Source organism: Capsicum annuum, chromosome 6, assembly GCF_002878395.1.
Source record: "Capsicum annuum cultivar UCD-10X-F1 chromosome 6, UCD10Xv1.1, whole genome shotgun sequence".
Classification (NCBI taxonomy): domain Eukaryota; kingdom Viridiplantae; phylum Streptophyta; class Magnoliopsida; order Solanales; family Solanaceae; genus Capsicum; species Capsicum annuum.
The window spans coordinates 219,117,784-219,143,930 of NC_061116.1; the positions used below are offsets into that span (position 1 = coordinate 219,117,784).

The 26,147-nt window shown below is 32.2% G+C and overlaps 3 protein-coding genes across 3 annotated transcripts; all 3 read right to left on the minus strand.

Annotated features, from left to right (window-relative positions):
- Nucleotides 1–527: 527 nt before the first annotated feature.
- On the minus strand, nucleotides 528–2,036 carry LOC107874654 (casparian strip membrane protein 2). Its single transcript, XM_016721414.2, has 3 exons — nucleotides 1,593–2,036; nucleotides 1,381–1,504; nucleotides 528–919 (listed from the first exon to the last, which is right to left on the minus strand). Exons 1-3 carry the CDS (start codon nucleotides 1,892–1,894, stop codon nucleotides 704–706), a joined length of 642 nt encoding a protein of 213 aa, XP_016576900.2. The 5' UTR covers nucleotides 1,895–2,036; the 3' UTR covers nucleotides 528–703.
- An 8,521-nt stretch (nucleotides 2,037–10,557) lies between these two features.
- On the minus strand, nucleotides 10,558–12,054 carry LOC107875664 (capsanthin/capsorubin synthase, chromoplastic). Its single transcript, NM_001325069.1, is given in 1 exon segment — nucleotides 10,558–12,054. A coding segment is annotated over 1 exon segment (1,497 nt).
- A 3,761-nt stretch (nucleotides 12,055–15,815) lies between these two features.
- On the minus strand, nucleotides 15,816–25,000 carry LOC107875663 (vesicle-associated membrane protein 714). The gene is made up of 4 exons (XM_016722465.2): nucleotides 24,562–25,000; nucleotides 21,619–21,809; nucleotides 20,435–20,598; nucleotides 15,816–16,177 (listed from the first exon to the last, which is right to left on the minus strand). The coding sequence occupies exons 1-4, from the start codon at nucleotides 24,776–24,778 to the stop codon at nucleotides 16,087–16,089; spliced, it is 663 nt and encodes a 220-aa protein (XP_016577951.1). The 5' UTR covers nucleotides 24,779–25,000; the 3' UTR covers nucleotides 15,816–16,086.
- Nucleotides 25,001–26,147: the final 1,147 nt, after the last annotated feature.

Consider the following 26,147-nt stretch of genomic DNA (forward strand, 5'->3'; position numbering starts at 1 on the left):
TCTTTAGTAATATGGGTAAATAAAGTTTGGACGGACGGAGTAACTAGGGAATCTACGCATAGCACTGGTGATTTTAAGCTTTGTGCCATTTTTGTAAAAATATATATATATATATCCTCAATTTAAAAATATTAGGTGTGCAATATTCATCAAGCCTATATTATACTTTCTCCATTCACTTTTATTAGTTCAATAATCAAGATTGAATTCTATTTTGTTCTTTTTGATAGTAATTTAACAACATATGCTTTCAATTCTTAATGTGTAACTTATGAAAATGGCTTTTTAGAAAGTGAAGGAAAGTTTTGGGTAATGCTACCTACAATTTTTGACTCCATGTTACTTATATTATATGTAATGATTTTTAATTGTGAAAGTTTTTATTTATATCTTTGAGATGCGGCCTTTCTTCAAACTCTATTAATGTGCAATTTTTGAACCCGTATAGTTTTAGAATTACATGAAAATTAGATTGCAATCGAAATAATGTCAAATTCCTACGAAGAAGAGTAGAAATTACACAAGTGAATAACCAAATGGACGTCCGAAAGAACTCTCAAACAGTACGTAGAACTAAGCATGCAGCACTTTAATTACAACAAAATCAAAATGAAAAGACACCAAATACAAATTTTAGCAAAGCTGAAGACAACAAATGATATACATAGATAAGATAAACAGTTCACAACAACAGCAAATGGTCCTAATGCCTACGGAGAGCCAGAGCAGAGAAAACAACAAGGATGATGAAGATGAATGCTGCAAGGAAGGAAGCCACCACCGCGCCGCTCACTCGCTGGCAGAAATCTCCGAACTGCTGACATATCGACTGCCATTGTGTGGTGGAGTTGCCGTTGTGTGCTAAGTATACTATGGCAGCAGCAGCTGCTGCTCCAGCTGTCGTAAATCCCACCATTACCTGCACCATTTTTTTTAATAACCACAAGTTAGAAACACTAAATTTCACTACATAATAATATTGTTCAAGAAAGTTCAAATTTGAATTTCACTTTCCTTTTCTAAGAGTTGGGGTTGATCAAGTTCAAGAGAGTTCAAATGCCCCTTGAAATATTGTTCTTTAATCAATCTCGTCAGGTTGGATTGTATTTGAATGGGTCAAAATGAGTTGAATCTATATGATCAAGAAATCCCGAATGCGCCTTTATAAATCTATGAGTCATAGTGGCACTGTGGTATGATCACTAAAACTCAAAATCTTTAATTTCATTAGAACTCTTTATTAAAAGCACCTGTCCAGGACATATGCCTTAATTGATGTAATTCAAAGTTGATTATAAATTATAAGTGTCAATGAACAGATGAAATATTAACCAAAAGCTGTGTAGAACACATTACAGAAAAGTGAGAAAATAAAATTACCGTATCAAGAATTAAAAGTAGAAGTTTGGCTCCAACTAGATGTGGTCGAACAATGCAAACAATGGAGAGAGGCAAAGACAGGACAAGGTATGCACTTGCAATAGCATTTGCCACCACAAAGTACCTGGAAAAAAAAAAAAGCAATCAAATATACTACATAGTATTTGAAGTCGAAGATGAAAAAGAGTGTTTCTGAATTTAAAATAACGTACGAGAAAGCAGGGAGATCATCATAGCTAGCTTCGAACTGAAAGAACTGAGTAAAGAGAGGAAGAGTTTCATCAGTAGTTCCCATAGTAGTTGCTGCAGCCAGAGCAAAAACAAGTGCACAAAGTCGCAAAATAAAGTCGAAAATGGCAACCCCTCTTCGCAATCCCGCCTTTGGATTATGAGGAATGGCTTTTGTGGTAGTTACAACTGTGGCAGCTGGTGCAGCAGAAGAAGATTTTAGCTTGGTGGACTCAGTTTCAGGTATGTTAACTGCTGTTTCATGGCTAGTGGATTTTGAATCCATTTAATTAATTTAATATATGCTAGGGGATGTATGTAAGATAATTGAGAGGGGTTCTTAAGTTATACGAACGTTTTTGCGTTATAAAAAAAAAATATATAAGTAATGAAGGGGGGATGTATGTAAAATTTGAGAGGCTCTTTAATAGAAGTTACAACTATTTGCGTTATGACAAGTGCTGGAAATATATATATACAGGATGAGAGGAGGGGAGAACATGGATTAGTTTGAATGAAATTCTTAAGAATACCTTTTCTTTTTCTTAATAAGATTGGTGTTTTGTACTAAGTGAATAGATGAAGGAGTTGTTATAACTAGAACTCTTGCACCTTGTAAAATATAAATGTTGAAGTATATTTCTTGATTTAATATGTAAAGCAAAATCAAATTTAATTTTAAACAAACTACAAAAGTTGGTGTGAAAAACTTGTGTCTCAAATTTTGTTATGGCCGATCTTTAGGACACTTGTAGTTTCTAGCTGGTATAAAAAAATTTACAAAAAAAATTGTAAAAGGCTAAAAAATAAGTTCTCCGTGATCATTTATAATCAATATATATATATATATATATATATATAAAGGAGGATTTTAGTCCATCCTATGTGACATGCCTTAAAAGCCTTCATTGTCATTTATGTTTTTTGTGGTTTTTTTGAACATTAATTGAGTTTTCTCTACTTTTTAAAATTCCTTTTGTATTAATATATTCAATTAAAAAATAACAAACAATGGACTTAAATAGCAATTAATAGTAGTACTATAATGAAAAAAACATTCCTCGTGTTAATTTAACTGAAGAAAGAGAACCAAGAGGTTACATAATCAACATTTACTTCATTGCAATTTTAAAATCAAGAGAATTTGAAGAGTTTTAGTAAATAAATTTAATTTAGACTAAAATCACTTAATCAATTTAATGTAAATGAATTTTATCTATAAAAAGGTTCATGCTATAAAATGGCCAGTAAAACGAAATTTTTCCTAAGGTTACTCAAAAAAAAAAATTGTCTTGAATGTTGCGCTTTAATTTTTATGTGTTTTGTGACTCTTTATATTATGCACATATCATTGGTTACTATATGTAATGCTAGAATTACAAAAACATATGGAAAGGAGTTGTTACTTGATGATATTGTAATGTACTGATATTGGTTGAAAAAGAAATTCTCAATAAGTTATTGTTCAGAGATGAGCAACCTTTCTTGGTTCCTTTTGAACTTAATTACTTAGTATCTTGCATGTGTAATAGTTTTTTATTTTCGCCCGATCCTCCATATCCACTCCAATGATGTTTTTTTTTTTTTTACACTTTATTATTTATCTAGATTGGATAGGTTTTCTTACATGTATTATTCTTGTAAAAATAATATTTTCATATATTTTATGATGATTTTATTTTTCTATTGAAATATTTTGTATTATACATGAAGAAATTAAAGAGATCCACTTATAGTGTATCCTTATTCTTATGTTATGTTGGTATTTTTTGCAGTCCTAATATATCAATGAAATTTGTAATAAAAGATTAACCAATTAATTAATGTGACATGTTTCTTTGACTCTTGATAGAATATTCTACTTTTACATAAATTCATGATAAAAATTTTAGTCCATGAGAATGAGTAGTAGGAGTGTTAAGTGAATAAAGAGAGATTTTTAATTATGTATTGGAATGGAGTACGAAGTGAATTACTCTAAATAGTCAATTACCTATTGAATTTTTAAGCCAATATAAACTGCTATATTTATTGGAGTAGTAAGGAGTGCATTTAATTAAATATTTCTTAATTTTTACTCAATAATTTTAACTTAGTTATTAGGGTATAAGAGTAAAAAAATAAAAATACATCTTCAATCATCGGTATTTTAAGAGTTGTGCCAAATGTAAAGGGGCTAAATATTTTAAAATGACGGAAGTACTTCTATAGAATTAAAAAGCCACTACCAACTTTCAAGTTCTTCATATTTGACTTTTATTTTGGTATATTCGTGCAATCAATGAGTCGATAAAGTTATTTGATTTGACAAAAAAATTGATTTTGTTAGGATAATCTCATGGCTCATCTTGAAGTATCTAAATCTAAAATTCCCTTTGCAATAACAAAAAAGGTATCACCTATTTTTATTTATCTTCTTCTTTTTGTTGTATCTTTTCAAAGTCTTTTTTTCGTGAAAATAAAGTTTGAGTTCATATTTAGGATACAAATTAATTTGTAGTTTTATGAAAGCGAAATTCTTACTAAATAGATCTTAAATATCTTTTGAATATGCAGATTATATATGGAACCACATCTAAAATACTTAATTTGGATTAAATGATCGTTTACCGTGATAAATGATTGACATAATTGCCTAGAGTAAGAAAATTATTTAGTCAAAAGCCTTATATTATCTCTTCTAACCTTTATATGATAGTACCTCTTTTTGACCAAGAAATACAATTATTTATTTTTTTTGGAGTTTTTCTCTATTTTTCCTTCATTAATGTGCTAAGTTAAAAAATCAATCATTTTAACTTTCTTGATTATATTAATTATGTAATGTTGACAAACTAAACTTATATCTTTAAATTTCTTTAATGTAAACTATAGTAGTCTTTATTTTTACTGCCCCCGCAATATTTTATTATCATAACCTCTAAAATAATTAATATTCATATTCATGACATTATTGATATTCATATTATAGTCCTATAAATAGAGACATTGAGATTTTGTATAAATGGTCATCAATCTTATAAGTTGTTATGTTTTCAACGCTTATTATATTCATGTTTTATCTTGACCGGAGGAATAAAATGAAAAATATTGAATGATGAGTGGATAAGACAAGCTGAGAAGATTGTACATCACTTTCATATTTTTTCCTTCTAATTCTAAAGATTAAGGCCATAAGAATTATGTTATCTTTATTTTGTATTTTATATGAATTTTTAATTGTTTAAACTCATAGTTTTTTTGTCCATTCTAAACAATAACTTATGACTCTGTTGAAAATTTGCGAACTACTAACTAAATGATTTTCTACTATGAAATTAATTATATCTTTAAAATTATTGATATATTACCATCTCTTTTATTATCGCACGAAGCGTGAATAAGTTGACTAATTTGTAAACTAAAAAGAAGCATCACGTAACTTAGTTATTTGTAGAGTCGCAAAATAAAGTTTTTCGACTATAGTGGAATAAGATGTTAATAAGGGTGTCAAATGGGTCGATTTTAACCGGCCCACTAAAGGAAACCGGACCGGTTTGACCCGACCGGAGCCCAAGGGCTTTAAGGGCCCGGATCCCGGTCCGATTGGATTTTGAATTTGGGCCCAATTAACCCGGATCGGACTCAATCCGGTTAGGACCCGCCGATTAACCGGCTCGGCCCGACCTGGATAAGCCCGGATAAGCCCATTTAATTTATTTTTTTTCTTTTTTAAGATTTTGGAAAATTGGGCCAAACTAGTTGTTGACCCAACGACTATAACGGCAAGTTTGGGCCCAAATATAAAAAAAAAAATTATTTAAAATTATTTTTTAATCCCAAAAAAATTTCTATAAATACCCTACACTTTCAAATCATTTTCCACACAATTTTCATCCTCTCAAGTCTCAAATCTGATTATCTCTGAAATCTCATTTCTCAATTCTCAAATATTCTATATATTTAATTTCTAAAGTGCTCACTTTAATTTTTTAAATTTTGCGATTACTAAATACGCGTGAAAGTTTCTAAAGTCGCAACCTTCGGATACTTCCAAAATTTGGTATTGTCGTTCCATCTCTTACTTTTAATTTATAATTAGTGTATTAATTGTTGAATATTTATTTTTATTACTTTTTGTCTATTTTGAATATTTTTTAGTTTGATTTATACTATGGATAAATTAAGAAACCTAGGTAAAAGTGTCAAAAAATTTTATCTCAGAAGTGGTAGTGGTAGCAAAAAGCGAATTACTAGCGGTAGAGGTACTTCAAGTAATAGATATACCCGTGTGCCTTCGCCTCCGGTACCACTTAGTCAACCTTTTGAGGAAGAAATAGGTGTAGGTGCTCAAGATATAGATTATTTAGAAGTTCAGGAAAATTAGGGTATAGAAGAAGAAAATGAAGTAAATGCGGTTGATTTAGATGAAGATGATTAAAATATTAGTGAGACACCCGAAGTAGGAAATGCTAACGTTAGATCCGAATCGGTTAATCTCCCTCCCCGTCCTCCCCGTGCCCCAAGAGCTCGTAAACAAACTAGTGTTGCATGGAAATTTTTTGAACGTATATCAGATACTGAGGTGCAATACAATATTTGTCAAAAAATATATAAGAATAAAAGAGGAGGCAAGCAAGCGGATACGGGTACTTTAATGAGACATTTAACTGAAGACCACAATAGAGAGTTAAAAATTGCACAAGGTGGTGAGGCTGTTGGTGGCCCCACACAAACTAGAATGGACCCAACAACCGGTCACGTAACGAAGAAGTATAATAAATTGAGGGACCGGGAAGAAATAACAAAAATGGTAGTTGTAGGTTGTTTGCCTTTTAGTTTTCCTTCTTCTGATGCTTTTATTCATTATATTCAAGCAATTTATAATCCTATGTTTAATGGTATTCCTAGAAATACTTGTCGGTCTGATATTTTTAGACTTCATTCACAATATTATTTTTATTTATCTACATTGTTGAAAAATATTCAATGTAGAATATCCCTAACTTCTGATCTTGGTCGTGCTGTAAATAAAAATGATTATTTAACCATTACTTGTCACTGGATGGATAGTAATTTTGTGATGCAAAAACGTATTCTTTCTTTTTTATATGATGAAGATCGTAAACATACTGGACAATTTATTGCTGACTCGATACATAAAGTTGCAGCATTTTATGGTATCGAAAAGAAAATCTTATGTATCGCTTTTGATAACGCTTCTAACAACAAGACTGCTATAACAAAGTTGAAATCTAAGCTATCACTGCCGTTACCTGAAATTTTTCATATTAAGTGTGCATGTCATATATATAATTTAATTGTAAAAGATGGTCTTGAGTTTTTCGAGATTTATATTGAAAAAATTCATCTTGCTGTTGGTTTTATACAAGGAAATAATCGTAGATCGAGAATTAAAGAATTTAAAGATAAATGTCAAGAAAATGGACTTACACCGATATTGATGCCTGAGGAAATTGATATTAGATGGAATTCTACGTATGATTTTTTAAAAACTTGTTATAAATATAGAGTTCCTATTACATTAGCTTTTAACCAACATTGTGGTTCATTTGCTGATTCTGCCGATTGCATGCTACTTGATTCTGATTGGGTTGTAATTAATGATCTTGTTAAGTTTTTGAAAACAATTTATGTAGCTACGGTTGAATTTTTCGGTGCTTATTATCCTACTGTTTGTAGTATTTTGGGATATATAACCGATATTTCTGGTTTGCTCAAAAAATATAAAAATAAAGAAGGTTATGAAAATGTTGTTGGTGCTATGTTTACTAAATTTAAAAAATATTTTTTTCCGATTCCCCCTATTTTCTTGGTTGGTGCTATGTTAAATCCGTGCATTAAATACCATACTACGTGCCACTTTAGTACTCTTATTTATCGTAACTTAGAAATAAATACTAACAATGATTCTGAACAAGTACAACCTGATTTGTGGACGGCTACGTCTGATGCGAATGCTTACATAGATAAATTATATAACCACTATGTTGATTAGTTGATTTAGTTGTACCGACACATATCAGTCTAACTGTCGCTCCTCATCCTCCTAAGGTACCATCATTTTCTAAAAGACCGACACATTGTGGTTTTCCTGATTCCTTTTATGATTTATCCTATCGGAATAGTATTGACGAGGGAGTTTACACATCAACTTATTGGGAAGAGCTTAAGTATTATCTTCGGTCGCCACCAGAGGATCGCAGACGACAGATCAACACGTTGGATTGGTGGAGGAATAATGAATCACAATATCCTATGCTTTCAAGATTAGCTAGAGATATCTTGAACGTTTCAATGTCAACCGTTGCATCAGAGAGCGCCTTTAGTCAGGGATGACAACAACTTAGAGACAACCGACACTCATTGGGAAGCAATGCAATGAATGTTCTAGTTTGCCTTAGAGATTGGATTAGAGCAGAAAAAAGAAATCAAGGAATGGAATCGGAGCCGAATGACGAGCAGAAACTTAAAGAAATTATGACTTCGCGGGAGAACTCAGCAGAATCAAGTCCAATGCATGGGTTTGCCCCCATTGACTTTGACTATCCTATGCAAGTTCCCTTTAATATTAACATGGATGAGTTGGAAAAAATGATGCATAGTTTGTAGATTTTTTATTCATGTAAATTATAAATTTTGGATCATTTTGCAATCAATAAAATTCAACATTCATTAATTAACTATCAAGTATTATTAATTTATTATATTAAGAAGTATATGTTTTGTATATTATTGTATATATCTTCCATACACATGTATATTTAACGTATATATTTAATGTATCCAAGTGTATATGTTTTACAAATTAGTATATAACTATATATATATATATATATACATATTGTAGTATATATAAATGTATATTGTAGAATAGTATATATTTTATTTAAAGTAGTACATATATATTGAATGGTGTGTATATATCTTCTATAGACGTATATATTTAACGTATACATGTGTATATGTTTTATAAATTAGTATAATATAACTATCTATATATTGTAATACATATATACTGTAGTATATAGTTTATTTAATTTTAAAGTAGTACATATTTATTGAATGGTGTGTATATATCTTCTATAGACGTGTATATTTAACGTATACATGTGTATATGTTTTATAAATTAGTATGTAAGTATATATATATACATATATATATATATATATATATATATATATATACTTTATTTGAAGTAGTACATATATATTGAATGGTGCGTATATATATGTATATATTATATCTTCTATAGACTTATATCTTTAACGTTTACAAGTGTATATATTTAATAAATTAGTATATATATATATATATATATATATATATATATATATATCAGTATATATATATATATTGTAGTATATACTTTATTTAAAGTAGTACATATATATTGAATGGTGTGTATATATGTGTATAGACGTATATCTTTAACGTATACAAGTGTATATGTTCTATAAATTAGTATGTAATTATATATATATATACACATATTGTTGTATATTGTAGTATATATTTTATTTAAAGAAGTACATATATATTGAATGGTGCGTATATATGTGTATATATCTTCTATAAGCGTATATATTTAACGTATAAATGTGTATATGTTTTATAAATTAGTATATAACTATATATATATATATATTGTAGTGTATATATATATATATATTGTACTATTGTAGATTTGTAGTATATGTTTTATTTAAAGTAGTACGTATAGTCATATATAATTATGTGTTGAATGATACGTATATATGTGTAATTGTTTATATATATTTTAAAAAATATATATTGCATAATTGTAGTGTATATAATGTATATTGAAGTGTATATAATTGTAGTGTATGTAGTGTATATTGGATTTTTCATTCTTTTTAAACGGGTTTGACCGATTTTTAACCAGGTTTCACCGGATTTAGGTGAGTTTAATCGGGTTGGGTTAAGTGGGCCGGTTTAGGGTTGTTTTCAATATTTTTACTATTGAACCCGGAACCGGCCCGCCCCACCTAACCCCAACCTGAACCGGAATCGGCCCGGCCCACTTGACACTTAAAAGTTACAGGAGGAGTTAAGACGTAAAACTATACAAGAACTTTCCAAAATGGTTGGTTTTCGAATTTCTTTATCAAATTACTCTTAAGTTCTCATTCGCTTCTATTAATCTCATGTGATATTTAATCTTTTTACTTTTTTTTTTTCTTTTGATCAAACCTTTGTCTTGTTACTTGGGGCCATGGCTTATTTAGTCTAGTTGGTGGAGGAACCTAAAACTAGTAGCTGCTTTGTAATTATCAACTCTTTGTAGATGTTACACTTGTTATTAAACTTTTAAAATAATGGCAAAGAAGACAATTTACAGATAACTGGTAATTAAACCTATGCATTGCATCCTCATAATCATTCAGTCCTTCATTTAAATAACATATTAACATTCTCAAAGGATCTGATGGAGCAGCTCAATTCTTTGGTGGTACATGTTGGGATTAAGGCTTTTAAGAGGGACAAGAGTGGAGCAGTTCATAAACCAAACTTTGACAAGGGAACTTAATTTGCATAACCCACTCCATTAGAATAACCAAGACACTATATTAACTTTCCTAATAATTCTTGCTTTCCCAATTTGCTGTTAATGATTAATAACATAAATTTCCTGTTTGTTATTATCCAGCCAATTCAAAGTGTTTGGTAACCATAACAATTAGCCTGTGCTTCCAAATACAGACTTGGTATCAGATTGTGGCTCTATACTTTTGTCCAATGCATTGTATATTTCGAATTTGATGAATACATATGTTAAGGATAAATACATAGAGCTAGGCAAACTTGTCTGAGTTTGAACAACGATGACAATGTGTATAGCTTTTGTTTCACTTTTGCATTGAGAAAAGATGAAAATAACCTAAGAAATTAAAATGAAAACAGTGCTTCAAAACTATCATATTAATTCAAAGGCTCTCTATTGCTAGATTGCCCAGCAGTTTAACCAAGGGGACAGTGCACTTTGTAACAATATCCAACCTAGCCAAATTAGAGGCATGTCCAAAAAGGTACAAACTGAGTACAGCAAGTTCTTTGACAGACAATCTTGAAGAAAGGAACCCGTGCCAGTACTTGGGATCAACATCAAAGAAAGCATCAAACAATCTCCTAGTACCTTCCAAATCAAGCTTCAACAAAGTCTCCATTCCGAAACAATAACATTCTCTAACACGTCTTCTATCCGAAGGCCACAAACCATTCCAAACTCTATGGTAAAGTTGAGACCCTCTTATCATTCTTGTTGAGCCAAGGCTTTCGACGATGGCCTCAGCCAGTACTGGTGCCAATGCCATGCTACGAGCCACCATGTACCCAGACGATGGATGAACTATCCCTGAAGTCCCACCAATAGCCATAACATTTTGAGGAATCCGCGGAAGTGGTCCTCCCATAGTGATCACACACTTCTCTTCCTCAAGGACACTTCTCACTTTGATCCCCAAATGTCTTAATCTTGCTACCATCCTTCTTTTCACTTCCATATACGATAACATAGGCCGACTCACTAAAGAAGTCTCTTCCAAGAATACCAAATTCCTATCAAATGGCATTGCATACAAGAATGTTGGTTCTTTAGTATTCTTCACCCTCAGATATGGCTCATTACCTAAATGAGAATCCCTCCAATCCATAAGCATCATTTTATCCAAATCAAATGGATGATTATCAACTTCTGCTAAAATCCCATGAGCAACTTGATAACCATGGTTTCTTGGCTTGTCATACTCTATAAAATCACTAGCATAGCCACTTGCATCAACAATCAAGCTACCACTTATCTTCCTACCATCATCACAAACAATCGAAGACTCAAATTCTTCATGCTTCACTTTCAAAACCTTGGCTTTATAAAACTTCACTCTATTTTCAACACAACTATTCAACAATTTCAACTTCAACTTCTTTCTACTTACTCTACCATATGGTCTGTCCAAATACTTAGTCTTGTGATCACTTATATGAACACAACTCACAGGCCACTTATGATCTAGACAATCTTCTAATCCCAACTTTTCAAACTCATCAACCCAAACACCATAATTATTTGGCCACATGGAAAGTGGTGAAGGGTCAACGCAACATACCTTAATACCATATTTAGAAACTTGTTCAGCTAGCCGAAGCCCGGCAGGGCCAGTTCCAATGATGATCACGTCGAATTCAGCCCGGTCCAGATCAGTATCAACCCATGAGATGTTAACATCTAAAGACTCTGGCTTTGATGTGGGTGCTAAATCAAGAAAGCTACAAAAATGTGTACTGCTTTTGTTTCTATAATGGAACTTTCTTGAATCTTTTTGTTTGGTTGGATTTGGAAAAGTGGAGTTGTGTTTGAAACTATACATGTTAGGAGTAGGAATGGAAAGTAAAGGAGATGGAAAAGGCTTTAGAAGGGTTTCCATTAGAGAAAATGCAAGATTTATAATGGCTATTTATGAGAGGAGGTGATATAGTATAGTGAAAAAAAATGAAATACCGAACTAGGGGAATCACTAAGCAATACAAAATATTGATGCTTATAGGTACCTACTTTGGCTTTATATAGCAAAAGAAAGTATTCCTCTTCCCAAAAACAGAAACTAAAAAACTAACTGAAATTTTTAATTTAGGTATTGGTGATTGTTACCTTGAAGTATTCTTCTTCCCAAAACAGAAACTAAAAAATGAACTGAAGTTTTTGCAATTTAGGTATTGGTGATTGTTGAAGGTCCTACCTTGTAGTATTTCTCTTTCCAAAACAGAAACTAAAAAAAGAATCGGAACTTTTGCAATTTAGGTATTGGTGATTGTTGGAGGTCCTACCTTATACTATTCCACTTCCCAAAATAGAAACTAAAAAACGAACTGAAATTTTTACAATTTAGGTACTGGTGATTGTTGGAGACCCTACCTTGTAGTATTTCTCTTTCCAAAACAGAAACTAAAAAATGAATCGGAACTTTTGCAATTTAGGTATTGGTGATTGTTGGAGGTCCTACCTTATACTATTCCACTTCCCAAAATAGAAACGAAAATACGAACTGAAATTTTTGCAATTTAGGTATTGGTGATTGTTGGAGGCCCTACCATGTAGTATTCCTCTTCCCAAAACAGAAACTAAAAAACGTTGCAATTTAGGTATTGGTGATTGTTGGAGGTCCTACCTTGTAGTATTCCTCTTCCCAAAACAGAAACTAAAAAACAAACTGAAATTTTTGCAATTTAGGTATTGGTGATTGTTGGAGGTCCTACCTTGTAGCAGTGGCGGAGCCAAAATTTTCATCGGGGTTCAAAATAAAAAAATATAGATACATGAACTAACCGAAGGGGGTTCAACATCAATTATATATACATAAAAAATAATTTTCACTTATAAAAATAGTATAATTTTCCGTCGAAGGAGGTTCGGATGAACCCCCTAATCATAAGGTAGCTCCGCCACTGCCTTGTAGTATTCTTCTTCCCAAAACATAAACTAAAAAACGAACTGAAATTTTTGCAATTTAGGTACTGATGATTGTTGGAGGTCCTACCTTGTAGTATTCCTCTTCCCTAAACTGAAACTAAAAAACGAACTGAAATTTTTGCAATTTAGGTATTGGAGGTCCTACCTTGTAGTACTCCTCTTCCCAAAATAGAAACTAAAAAACGAACTTGTAGTATTCCTCTTCCCGAAACAGAAACTAAAAACGAACTGAAATTTTTGCAATTTAGATATTGATAATTGTTGGAGGTCCTACCTTGCAGTACTCCTCTTCCCAAAACAGAAACTAAAAAACGAACTTGTAGTATTCCTCTTCTCGAAACAGAAACTAAAAAACGCACAAAAACTTTTGCAACTTAGATATTGTTGATTGTTGGAGGTCCTACCTTGTAGTACTCCTCTTCCCAAAACAGAAACTAAAAAACGAACTGTTGGAAGAATTCAATTGATGTGATTCACTCTTTTTGGTATTTTTACTTATCTTAGTTTTTTGTTTCTAAAGTCGCAGCTTATTCAGTTTCAATTTGAAAAATCTTACTTGACATTTGAAATTTTTTTGTAAAAAAAAAAATTAAAAAAAAATCAACTTCTTGTTTAAATAATTTGACTGATTAAAATATGAGAAATCATTTCTACAGTTTTGAGGAAAATTGTTGTTTTTAACATGCCCAACTGGAAAATCAAATCCTTGAAAGGGAAATGAGAAAGTTGGGGTGAAAATCAGTGAGGCTTGAAGTAGCAGAGGTAAAAGCCAATTTGCAGCACTTCGATGCCACGAATAGATTCTCATCAAAAGTTTGTTTTACATTTACCAAGCACTAACAAACATAGTGGTGTATTTGTCTTGTAGTGCATGGACGGCAGCTGTATTAGTGGAATTGGGGCCCCTATGACCAATTTCAAACTCATACTAGACCCCACGTGGCAAGCTGACACAATTTTGATTACGTCGATACGTAAAGGCCGATTTAAAGTTAGTTATAAATAGATTTTTCAATATACATGAAGTCTTTTGATTAAAATTATTAGATTCTATTGAATCCGAACTCTAGTTCCTCAAGTGGTTAGCCAAGTTGGCCAATGCCTAGTAGGTCAAATGAGTCGAAAAAAGAAGAGTAGGTCGAATGCTCATTGTGAAAAGGTAGAATTTGGCATCATGCCATTCTCAGACCAAATAGAATGGCACCAAGACTAGAAAGAATGGGCGGCGTCCAGACGAGCATTTCCAAAGTCTACCAAAGTTGGAACAGAGACCTCGTCATTCTCAATATAATTCATTGACCACTATTTCATTAAGTTATACCCTTGATGCTTAATGCTGTGAAGTCATGACATTTCCCTACCCAATAAATACTTTTCTAATGCTAAAAGCACCAGAATTATCTTAATTTCTGGGAAAGGGAGATACAAAACTTGGAATTTGCAAATTCCAAATTCTCGGAGGATATAGATACACACTTAGGGTCGTTTGGTAGAGTATATAAGATTAATATAGAATATGGTGTATTAGTAATACTTGCATTAGTAATGTTGGTATTAGCTATACTTGCATTAATTATGTTAACATTATTTCTTATACAGTATTTGATTTGATGTATTAAAATAATATTTCTTATATATTTTTTATAGAAAAAATATTGATTTACAAAAATACCCTCTACACTCTTTATTTTTGTAAAATGAAATGAAATTCTTCCAATATTTTCCATTCAACAACTTCTTTTAAAAGAATATTTATCTTTTCAATTTTAAATGGTAAAACGCATAATTTTTTCAAAGTTGATCCTTTCTTCCTTTTTTTTTTTTTTAAGATAACTCCTTTTCTGTGTTTTATTCTAAAACACAAGGTAAATTCTTTTTTATGTTTTATTCTAAGATAAGCAATTTCCTCTCCACTTGTGTTGAGTTGCCGTACAATATCATTCGTCTTCGAAAAATTTAGTGTTCCTTTCTTTCTAACTAACCCAACATATGGCTCCAAGAGTGGTGTGCCAGGGGAAGCAGTGGTTTAGTTATTCCATTTCTCTATCGTGTAAACAGAAATTCCGAAAAAGATCCAGGCATACACCAAAATGTTGAATTTTAAATTCTACAGTTGACTAAAGATTTTCAATTAATGAAGAAATGGTTGATATCTTCTACTACTTCCTCACAAAAATGCATCTATGCAAAGATGAAGTTTTTCAATAAAACAACACTCCAGTGTTTTCATTTTCAATATATAAAAAATTTAATATTCATTTTTTTCCAATTATTTTACATATTAATCTATTTTTTTTTTTTAGAAAATCCACAAACAAAAGAACTTGAGAAATGTTGAATTTGAGGGGCAAGATTGTCATTATCAAGTTAATGCATGTGTTGAAATCTTTTGCATTACTAATACATAGGAAAATGATGGTATTAGTAACACATCACCCAATACACTATAGTGTGTATAAGTAATGGAAACATTACTTATACATAGGGCAAAACAATGTACCAAACAAGGTACTAATAGTACATTAAGCTAATGCATGCATTAACTTTTTCAATACACTCTACCAAACTACCCCTTAAAGTCAAAGGTAATCCACTTCCTAACAACTCTTGAAATACCTCCCACAAACTCAAATTATTGCTAAGCAACATCTATACACAAACTCTCAACCACCACGTATTTGAAAAATGTGAATTGCCATAGTAAATATTTGCAAAAGGTAAGTCACAACACGGCCTTATATTTACAAACAGGCACTTATGTAAGTTCTGAACTTCTCTATAACATACATAATATGGAAGACCAATACCAGCTTTAGGGCAGTTTAGGAGTCCACCAGAACATTTACAAATTTGAAAAGGCACAGAGCCTCGTCAACAACAATACAAACCTTATCATTCTTTTCTGAACATGTACTTTTAAAGGTGCCAGAATGAGAATCCACTGGATTAGTTATACAATAACCTTTCACTGTGTTCCTTGTCAGAAAATTCATGATCTGCAGGAAGGTAGAGTGATGCCCCCACAACAAGCAGCAATTATCAAGTAAAGGAAGAGCACAATCAAGCATGTTAACAAACCCCTGTACAAGCAAAAATTACGAACCTCAGACTGACGAATATATAAGACCAAAATGCTTCAAACTGAGAACTTTCTTGGAAAAGAAATTCCACGTGTTGCATATCTCAATGTAATTACAGTAGTTAGATTAGTTGAATTAGTTCTTTGTTTTTTGTTTTTTTGGATAACTATGGTGTTCGGGCCAGATTGCGTGCACTCGACTAATTCCACGGATACCTGCCACCTCCCACCAACAACAGGTACCTGTCTACCAAGCTTAGAACAGATGAAAATAATTCACCTAATGTTTGTCTCTGTTGGAGATTGAACCTGAGACCTCATGGTACTCAACCCACTTCACTGAACCACTAGGCCACACCCTTGGGTGGTTGAATTATGACACAGACAGCACAAGTGCAAGACCAACTGATGCAAGCCTAAGATGACTGAAACAGAGGCCAAGCTGTGGCCTATACAATGAGTCTGCTACTGACATGCTAAGCCGGAGCCTTATTAAGCTCACGTAACATTAACTAACTTCCTAATGGATTACTAAATTTCAACATTTCCTATTCCTGAACAATTACTGTTGACACCTAATTTTTGCCCTCCACGACTAAATTTAATCCTGAGTTTCTTCAGTTTTTAATAAACCAAAATAATTATTTCATCCAAATTTAAAAAAAAAAAAAAAAAAAAAAAGCTTAAAATATTTTTCGTACGTGATTTTGTCATTTTAAGTAGCGATTATATACTATCGTGTTCAGTTATACGAGATTATATAATTTGTTACTTAAATATTTATTTTACAAAATACAACAACAACAACAACAAACCCAGTGTATTCCCACTTAGTGGGGTCTGGGGGGGTAAGATGTACGCAGTCCATACCTCTACCTCTGATGAAGTAGAAAGGCTGTTTCCGAAAGACCCCCGGCTCAAGTCACGAGATATCACATAAACACATAGTACAGCACAGAATTTATTTTACAAAATATCGGATTTAATTAAGGCTTATCTTGAAAATAAATTCAAATGATTAAAATCTTAATTTAAATATAATTTATTCTCAAAAATAATTTATTTGGATAAATATGCATTCATTTTATTAAATCAAGAAGCTCGGGATTAAAAAAAAAAGGGTATTAATTCTTATCTAATTTTAATTTAATTTAGCCAATCTATTAGATTTGACCATAATTGAAAATTGGTCATAATTGCAATGCAATTCGTCAATTAATTTTTAATTTGATCAAAATAAATAAATATGGCTAAATTTTAAATTCCAATTGGGGTTATATTTTAAATAACCCCAAAATTCTCAAGAACTCTCATAACTTTTACCCAATTCCCACCAAAAAATAAATTCAAATTGTACCATTCCCCCCAACTTTGTCCCTTTCCAATTTTGAAATTCAAAGATTGTACTACATTGTACTATTTCCCCCCCACATTATCTTCCACCTCACCTTATCTTTAATTTTTACATTCCAAAAACCCGCCTAAATGTTTTTTCTCCCACGTTGGTAGATGACAAGAAATAAATCTCTATCCTTTCCTATAAATACTTTTCTCCCACGTTGGTGGAAAAGGAAAAAAATATCCCATTCTCTCCTATAAATACCACCACTACTTTGGTAGAGAGAGGAGGGAGAAGGAAGAAAAAAAAAAGGCTAGAAAGGGGAAAAAAATCCTTTTGAGCAAAAATAGTTATTTTTATTTAGTAAAAATTTTTGTTTCATAAAGTTGATCGATTAATCAAAATTTTTGAGTTGCCGGCGACGTTTTTCGGTGGTGGTTGATTCCAACGAAGCTCGTAGTCTCGTTTTGCTGCCCCCAAAAGGTAAACACACCTTCTTTTTTTCTTTTTTTTATTATTTTAGTTTTTATTATTGTTTTTCTCTTCATCTTTTTTCTTCTTCGTAGTTCGTAGATATAATTTTATTTGTTGAGATTGTATGTTATAGATGGTCTTGACGTCCCTAGGACGTTGTAGTATCGATATTCTAATTATTTTCATGTTCATGATTATGCAATAGTTGTATGTGCCTTTTTTTACTTTATTCTTTGATTATTTTAGATAAAGTTTCAATCTTTGCTTAAAAGATGTATTTATGCTTTTTTTAAACTCATTGTTGTTGGATACATTTGTTTTTAGTATGTAAAGTTATTTTCTTTATATTTAGAAGAATAGTTAATGTTGAATGTTTTGCCTTTTCACCTTATTCTTTGATTATTTGAATAAAGTTTAGATCTTTACTTGAAAAACAATATCCATGTCTTGTTTAAACTTATTGTTTGTAGATATATTTTTTTTAGCATGTAAAATTGTTTATTTTATGTTGGAAGAATAATTATTATTATTTGTTGCGCCTTAATAAAAATAGTAATTAGTTAAGTCAAGAATTTGTCATTTGCTTACTAATTATTTTAATGGATTTCAAAACGCTCATATAAGATATGAAGTGCTAGCTTTATTTTTCATCCAAGATGTTTATTCTACTTTGTTCGCATGTTGTCTTTTCAAAATGATAAGAAAGTTCGAACTTTTGCGGCTAAATAAAATTATTTGAATATTTTTGACTCATGGATAGTATGATTGTGAAACTTTTGCTTTGCATTTTTTTATTTGTTGACTTTCATTCTTGTGCAAGTGTGCTTATTCTTGTCATTCAAAAATTGGTTCTTGATAGTTTCTTTTGCTTTGAAATATGTCATTTTTATGCCTTGAACGTATATTAATTTCTTTATCTTTTCTTTGCATGCAAAAAAATGTCTCGAATCCAAATGGACTCCTCTCCTCCTACATTTCATAATGGGTAAATGAGGCTCACCCCTTCAAGTCAAGTTCGAAGTTTAAACCCAAGGTCCACTACATGGCGTGCGGGTGCTAGAAGATATATGAAGAAGGAAAATGGGTCAAAACCCATTGATGAGGTCACTAAGAGATTTGAAAAGTCTCAATTTTTATTATTGTCTTTTTTTTATTTATTTATTTAGTCATTTATTTATTCATTCATTTCGGCCTCGAAGCCAAAGTTTTATTTAATACAGGTGAAGCAAGACTCGAGCCAAAGGCTCGAAAAATAGTTTAGGACAGGTGAAATGGGTCGGAAGCCCAACTAGACTAGGACAGGTCTCGTTGATTTGGGCCTAATGGCCTAAATCCTTTACTTTCTCCTCCCTTCCCTTTTTATGTGTTTATTTGTTTATTAGTTTTGTTTAGACTTAGTTAAAATCCCGACTAAGTCGCCTAAATTTATTTTACACAAATCTTTTTTTATGAAAAAAATCAAATCACTATTTCAACAAATTAATCTTTTCAAAGTTAATCAAAAGACGATTTTCAAACAGTCCGAATAATCGCAAGTTAGCGGACGTTTTAGGTGCCTAACACCTTCCTAAAACGTTAATAGGAACCGTTCATCTAGAATCTCTAACTTTAAACGATTTTCTTGTTTTGAATCATTTGAAGTAACTCTCTAAAGGTTTCTTAATTCTTTTTCAAAATTAAGTGGTGACTCTTTCAAAAGTCAAAATTTCCGCAAAACAATAACATATTCATCCACCTGCTTTATCAAAAAAACATATTAATTCATGTGTCTTCTGACTGATTAACATATTTTTTGACAGCCAAAATCAAAAGAATTGTATTAGTGATTAACATATTGCTTTGCCAAAGAAGTATGGGGAGAGGTGATACATAACACAATTTCAGCTACCGGAGGACATGACCCTTGATAGGAGGATGTGGAGGTTGAGGGTTAAGAGTAGAAGTATAGTAGATGAGTGTTTTCCTTTTATACCCAGGAGTACTGGCAGTATCTTGTATTTTCTTGGCCTTAGATCTCTATTACCACCTGTTCTATCCTCTCCAGAACCAACTTGTGGGATTTTCTTGGGTTTGTTGTGGTTTTATACTGTTTTACCAACAAATTAAACAGTCTAGATAAAGAAAAAATTCAAGACAAAACCCACAGCTGCTGAGCGGGCCTTACAGCCTTGGCCTATGCACTGAAATGTCGCCTAAGAGAAGCTGAGTGCTCAGTTTGCACAGCGACTAACTGTAGAGCTAAAGCGCACTTCAAGTACGCCCTCAGCAACACTAATGTAACAGCGCCATTAGCAGAGAAAGCTGGCCTTCATTATAGCAAGTATTGTCAGGGTATACATAATCTGAATTGATGGTGTTCTGAGCTTGAAAATAGTTACAGTAAGAGTGTGAATCCCTTCTTAGTTGAAGAGACTAAATCTATAATATTTTGTAAAAGATACTTACAGGAGCTTCGCGTTTTTCATCCAAAGAGCTCTCCTAAGGCGCTTCGACTGTTTCCTGAAGTGAAATGCATTGTCTTGCATTGTTCCTGTTTTGTCAACGAGTAGCTCAATCCGATCCCCTCTTTCAAGTATCTTCTCAATATTATCAACCATGATGGTGCGTATCTGGATGAACATTGCAGTAGTTTCTTTTACTTCTAGAATATGTTGCAGTATATGGAGAGGGAAGGGAGGGGGAAGGGGGGAGGATGTTGAAAGAAGGAAGCAACAGTAGCATATCATGGTGTAAATGCACTATAAACATCATCAGCCAAAAGGATAAGAATTGAACGCATGCATCGAGATAATGCAATAGAACCAGAATCATATGACTAGGTAACACTATAGGGTATAGTATTTCTTTCCTTTTTCTACAGCAACTTCTATTGTAAGATAAAACTGTCAGATTTTTTTACTACAGCATGACATTAAATGGTGGCAAATGGTTTTCATTACGTTTCATTTTACATGGTGGTGTTTGACTCGGCATAGTGTTTAGGAAAGAAAAGGAAACATTTGAAACAGGCCCGTACCCTTAGAACTTGTGTTTTTAAACATGACATAAACGTTTCTATGGCTATAAAAGCATACCAGTTAAGTTAAAGTCCAAGTAAGTAAACTATTATTCGTTTTTGGAACACACAGAAAAGGAAAGAGTATCATATAAAATAGAATAGAGTGAGTATATAGTCCACAAAGGTGATTGATTAGCCCTGCATGAGACACTAGGATCATTAATTTCTTCTCGAGTTTATCAAGTGGAGATAAAAGTCAGATGATAACTTGAATCGGAGACATTTAAATACCAAAAAGATAAGAGTGCAAGGGAAAGGAGAAGTTATTTCGGCAGTGATCGAGTATTGGAAAATCATCATTAATGGTCGAGTGTTAAGCACTTCAAAATTATCTTGATGAAAACTTGTTACGTAACTGTTCTGTAGGAGCTCATTTAATTCCGAACAATATAAACCTTGATAATTTGAAAAACTGTGGATATCTAGGACAGTTAATGCATGCATCAATAGACACAATACCTGAAGCATAAAACACATAAAAGAAAAGAAAAATGAAAGAAAACCACGCTGAAACAAAGAACCCATAAACTTCACCATGCTTTGGTGCAAGTAAAATAGAAAAGATACTTGCCTCACCAACTTCTCCTCTGACACGATTTAGTGTATCTACACTTGGATTACTTGAAAAGAACTCCATTTGCTGATGTAAGACCCTTGAGAATTCATCATTCATGGCATAAGCAGGAGCATAAGAAGCCACCTTGCCATAGTTCTTCATGAACCTCATCTGAATATCCTCCAAGTATGAGAATGGAATCCTCCCTAATTCAGCATTCTCCGTTAGTGATAAGACAATAATGATAACTCAAATCACTATCAGAATATTCAGTCCTTAGCAAAAGATATCCAGAAAATATCAACTCACAAGTTCTTCAATGCCAACAATATTTCTTTCTTAAAGTTCTGAAAGATGCATGTTAAATAACAGAAATGCGGAAAGATAAAAATAGGAAAGTCAGAAAGGCCTCTGTGAAATTTACAGATGGTAATAGGATGATAAAGTGCTTATATGGGCCAACCAGAAAATGAGAAGCCAAACTAATTGGCATTTATTTGGTCTTTGAAACCATAACACTTGGTCCTTTCTGATATCAAATAATGAAACCCCTAAAATAAAACACACACAAAATCTTTGAAAACCTAAACCCAACTTATATCAATCCATTAGTAATACTTCAACTCTTCCTAGCAAACTAGTTCCCTGATCTAGTAAACAAAGAAATATTCAAAAGACAGTCCTGCTTCAAAAGGCAAAATCATAACATTCCACGTTAAAAGGTAACATGAATATAGGGTAGAGAAGAACATTACATTCTAGTTTTAATAATCATATTAATTACAAAATTGAATAACTCAGTAAAGTAAAATGGAAATCTCAATCAATAACGATGTACTCATCAGTGGCGGAACCAGAGGTCCAATAGGTTCAAAGAGACCCCCTCCCACCCCCCACCCCACTTGTAAGAAAAAACAAGTGTAATAAAGTTAGATATATATTTAATGACGGACTCTCTCAACTCAGAATCCACAATATTTAAATCCTTCATCTGTCACTAGTTATGTTTATAGATCTAGAGAAACATATGATAAAAGTACCAAGGAAGTCCTTTGGTGGGTGTTGGGGAAGAAAGGAATACATATTAAATATATAAATGTGATGAAGGTTATGTATGAAAGAGCCGTCAGTAGCGTGATAACAGTGTAGGTGATATAGAGGAGATTTCCATAACAGCGGGTTTACACCAGGAATCAGCATCAAATCCATATTAGTTTACCCTAGTTATGGACGAGCTAACCAACGCAATACAAGAGAAGGTCCCATGACGAAGGCTCCTTGCTGATGATATTGTGTTAATTGACGAAACTAACGGGGGTATCAACCAAAAGCTTGAATTACGGAGAAGCACGTCAGAGAGAAAGGATTTTCAGATGAGAAGAAGTAAGACTTAATACATGCACTACAGGTTTAGTCAGCATGAGAGAGAAAAGTTAAGGTGAGACAAGATGGGAGTGAAGTGCCAAAAGAAAACAATTTAAATATCTAGGCTCATTGTTTCAAGAGAATGAATGATAGTTGTGGTTATTAAAAAAAAAAAAGAACGAATGATGGTTGAAGATGTTACTCATACGATGAACACCAAATCGTTGAAATGGAGAAGTGCTACTGTAGTGTTATGTGATAGAAAAATACCTATCAAAGTGAAAGGTAAGTTCTTTTGATCAGCTATAAGATTAGCTATGTTATATGGTAGTGAATGTTGGGTCGCTAAAGTTCAACATATCCACAAGATGAGTGTTCGGGAGATGCGGGTGCTAATATATATGTATGGTTATACCAGATTATATAAGATTAGAAATGACCACATTTGCCAGAAGGTGCAAGTAGCACAAATTAAGGATAAGATGTGAGAAGATCGTTTGAGATGATTTGGACATGTTTTTTGTTGATCTATAGATGGACCGGTACAAAGGTGTGAAACTATGGTAAGTGAAGATGTTAAAAGTTACGGGGTAGACCTAAAATCACATGGAAGGAAATGGTCTCAAAAGACCTCCATATGCTTGGTATCAATAAATACTTAGCTAAAGATAAGGCACAATGAAAGAAAAAGATTCATATAGGTAATAACTACTAGTTGAGGATAGATTTTAGACTCGTACGAAACTTTTATTGTTATTATTATTATTATTATTTGTACATATATTTAACGTCTTTTTCAGTTATATTTTGTTTATTATAATGGTGATATGATGTGAACTTAAATTTTAAAAAAAAATATTCATATAGCCGATCCCAACTAGTTTGGACTGAGGTATAGTTGTTGTCGTTGTTGGATCGGCCACAAGTTAGACTCGTGGATGGAATCCGGTTACAAATTTTAAGAAAGTAAACATGGAAAGGTGCGAACTAAGTAACTTAGTACAAATAAATAAACATGTGCACACACACATAAACAAGGTTTAAGCTGAAGGAAACAATGACCAAATACTAAATCAGCATCGGTTCATGGAGCCATTCAGAATTAAATTATATACATAACCAAGATTTGAAGTTTATAAATTCCTACAACTGACCTCAAGTTAATACTACAATCATAAACTGCATCATAGCTGATTACAGGTTTAATTTGTTTCTAGCTCTATAATTCAGATTAACTATACAGCTGTAGAACTAAATTCACTGAGAAAAACAAAAAAAAGGAAACTTTACACAAAGTTAGAGGCAGATCCAGGCTTTGAAATTGACGAGTTCCTACATTGACCTCAAGTTAAAACTTCAATTATAAATAGTTACCAAAGCTGAGTACAGGTTTAATTAGTTTCTACCTATATAATTGGACATTAACTATACAGCTGGAGAAATAAATTCATCGGAAAGAAAAAAAGGAAACATTACATCTCTTCTTTTTTTCAGTAGAGAAAAAAAAAACTAGCTGATTTTCGCGAAAGCTAGTCCCGACACCACAAAAAGGAAATTTTACAGAAAAGAGAGGAAATTTTAATTTATACTTACTTCCAAAGGTATCATTAGCCATACAAAGGAAAGCAATTCCTTGTGATCGGAGTATATGGAAGATGTATCGATCCTGAGAGAAACAAAGCCTCGATTCGGTTTCATCTGGAAGCTTCTCCAATATACGCCGCGCCACCGCACCGGTGTTCCCCGTGACGGCACTGAACTCCGCCAGCACCGTTGTGCTTCTCGCTACAAGCGCATACAGTATCGCCATTTCTTCTCTGTACGTACGTATAGGAAAGTAGAGGGATTTAGGAAGAGTTGTTGGGAGTTTTGAGAAATACTGGAAAGTCTACGGGTGGTTTTTGGTAAGGGTACACAAGATTAGAACTAGCTGTCTTATTGTTTTTTAACTACAGTTTACACCCCTTGAGTTTTTCGTTCTTACATTTGACCTCCTAACACTCATCCTTTTACTACGGTTTGGTCCAACCTTTGCCTAAGAGGAAAAGATTATGCAAATCCGATATTTATAGTTAGAGAATTTTAGGCTGTGTTTGGCCATGAAAATAATAATTTTTCTCAGTTGGAGTTGTGTTTGGTCATGAATATAAATTTGAATTGCTTTTAAAATTTATGAGAGAAGTAGGAGTAAAAAAAAATAAAAACAAGTTTTACTTGTTTTCACTTTTTAAAATTGTATTTGAAATTTTCATAGTCAAACACATACTGTTTTCATTAAAGTGAAATAATTTTTCGAAATAAATAAATAATTTTTATGACCAAACGGCTACTTAATAGCTCAATTGGCTGGCTATAAACATTCTATAAGATTAAATAATTCCTCTTTGATCAGACAAAATTAGAATTATAAAACATATTTCAATATGAATTAAGAGAAATAAATATTAATTAGATGTGAATTAAATGAAAAAAATTACTTGACTTATTTCAATGTGAATAACTTTGTTTTTTACTAAGTAGCTAATGGGATAGATTATTGACCTTCTCTCGTTTTTATAATTGAACATATCCAAACAAAGAAATGTTGGTGAGGGAATTTACTCGAGTAATTAAAGGAGAAGCGAAAAATACTCTTTTTGGTTCGTTGTATTATTTGATTCAACGTGATTCATAGTAAATAGTTGCTTGAAGTTTTTATATACCCTCTTAAAAAAAGTTAAAGTTTTAATAGCAATAATGGTATGAATACTCATCATTTTATTGTTATCTATTTTTGAAAACACTAAATTAATACACCTCTAATTGAAACAGTAAAAATGAATTTAGAGAAAAAGTAATCAAAGTTTTCTATTTTTTCTAAAACATCAAATATCTTGAATACTAACTTGCTTTGCCAAGACGACTACTCCCTCCTGACATTTTGTTTATCATGTTTGACTTAACAAGTGATAATAATTACATAAAATAAATATAAAATAATAAAGTATCTCTTAATTTTTCATCTGACAAGTAAAGTTGATATTTATTTTTAGCATAGTAAACATATAGAAGTGGCCTGAGAAGTAATAAACCTAATTAAGATCATGTAGTTGGCCTCCTCTGGTTCCTTTTTACTTGTCGTATTTCACATTTTCAGAGTTCATTGGACTAATTTTTTGGAGCTAAATTGAATTACAATA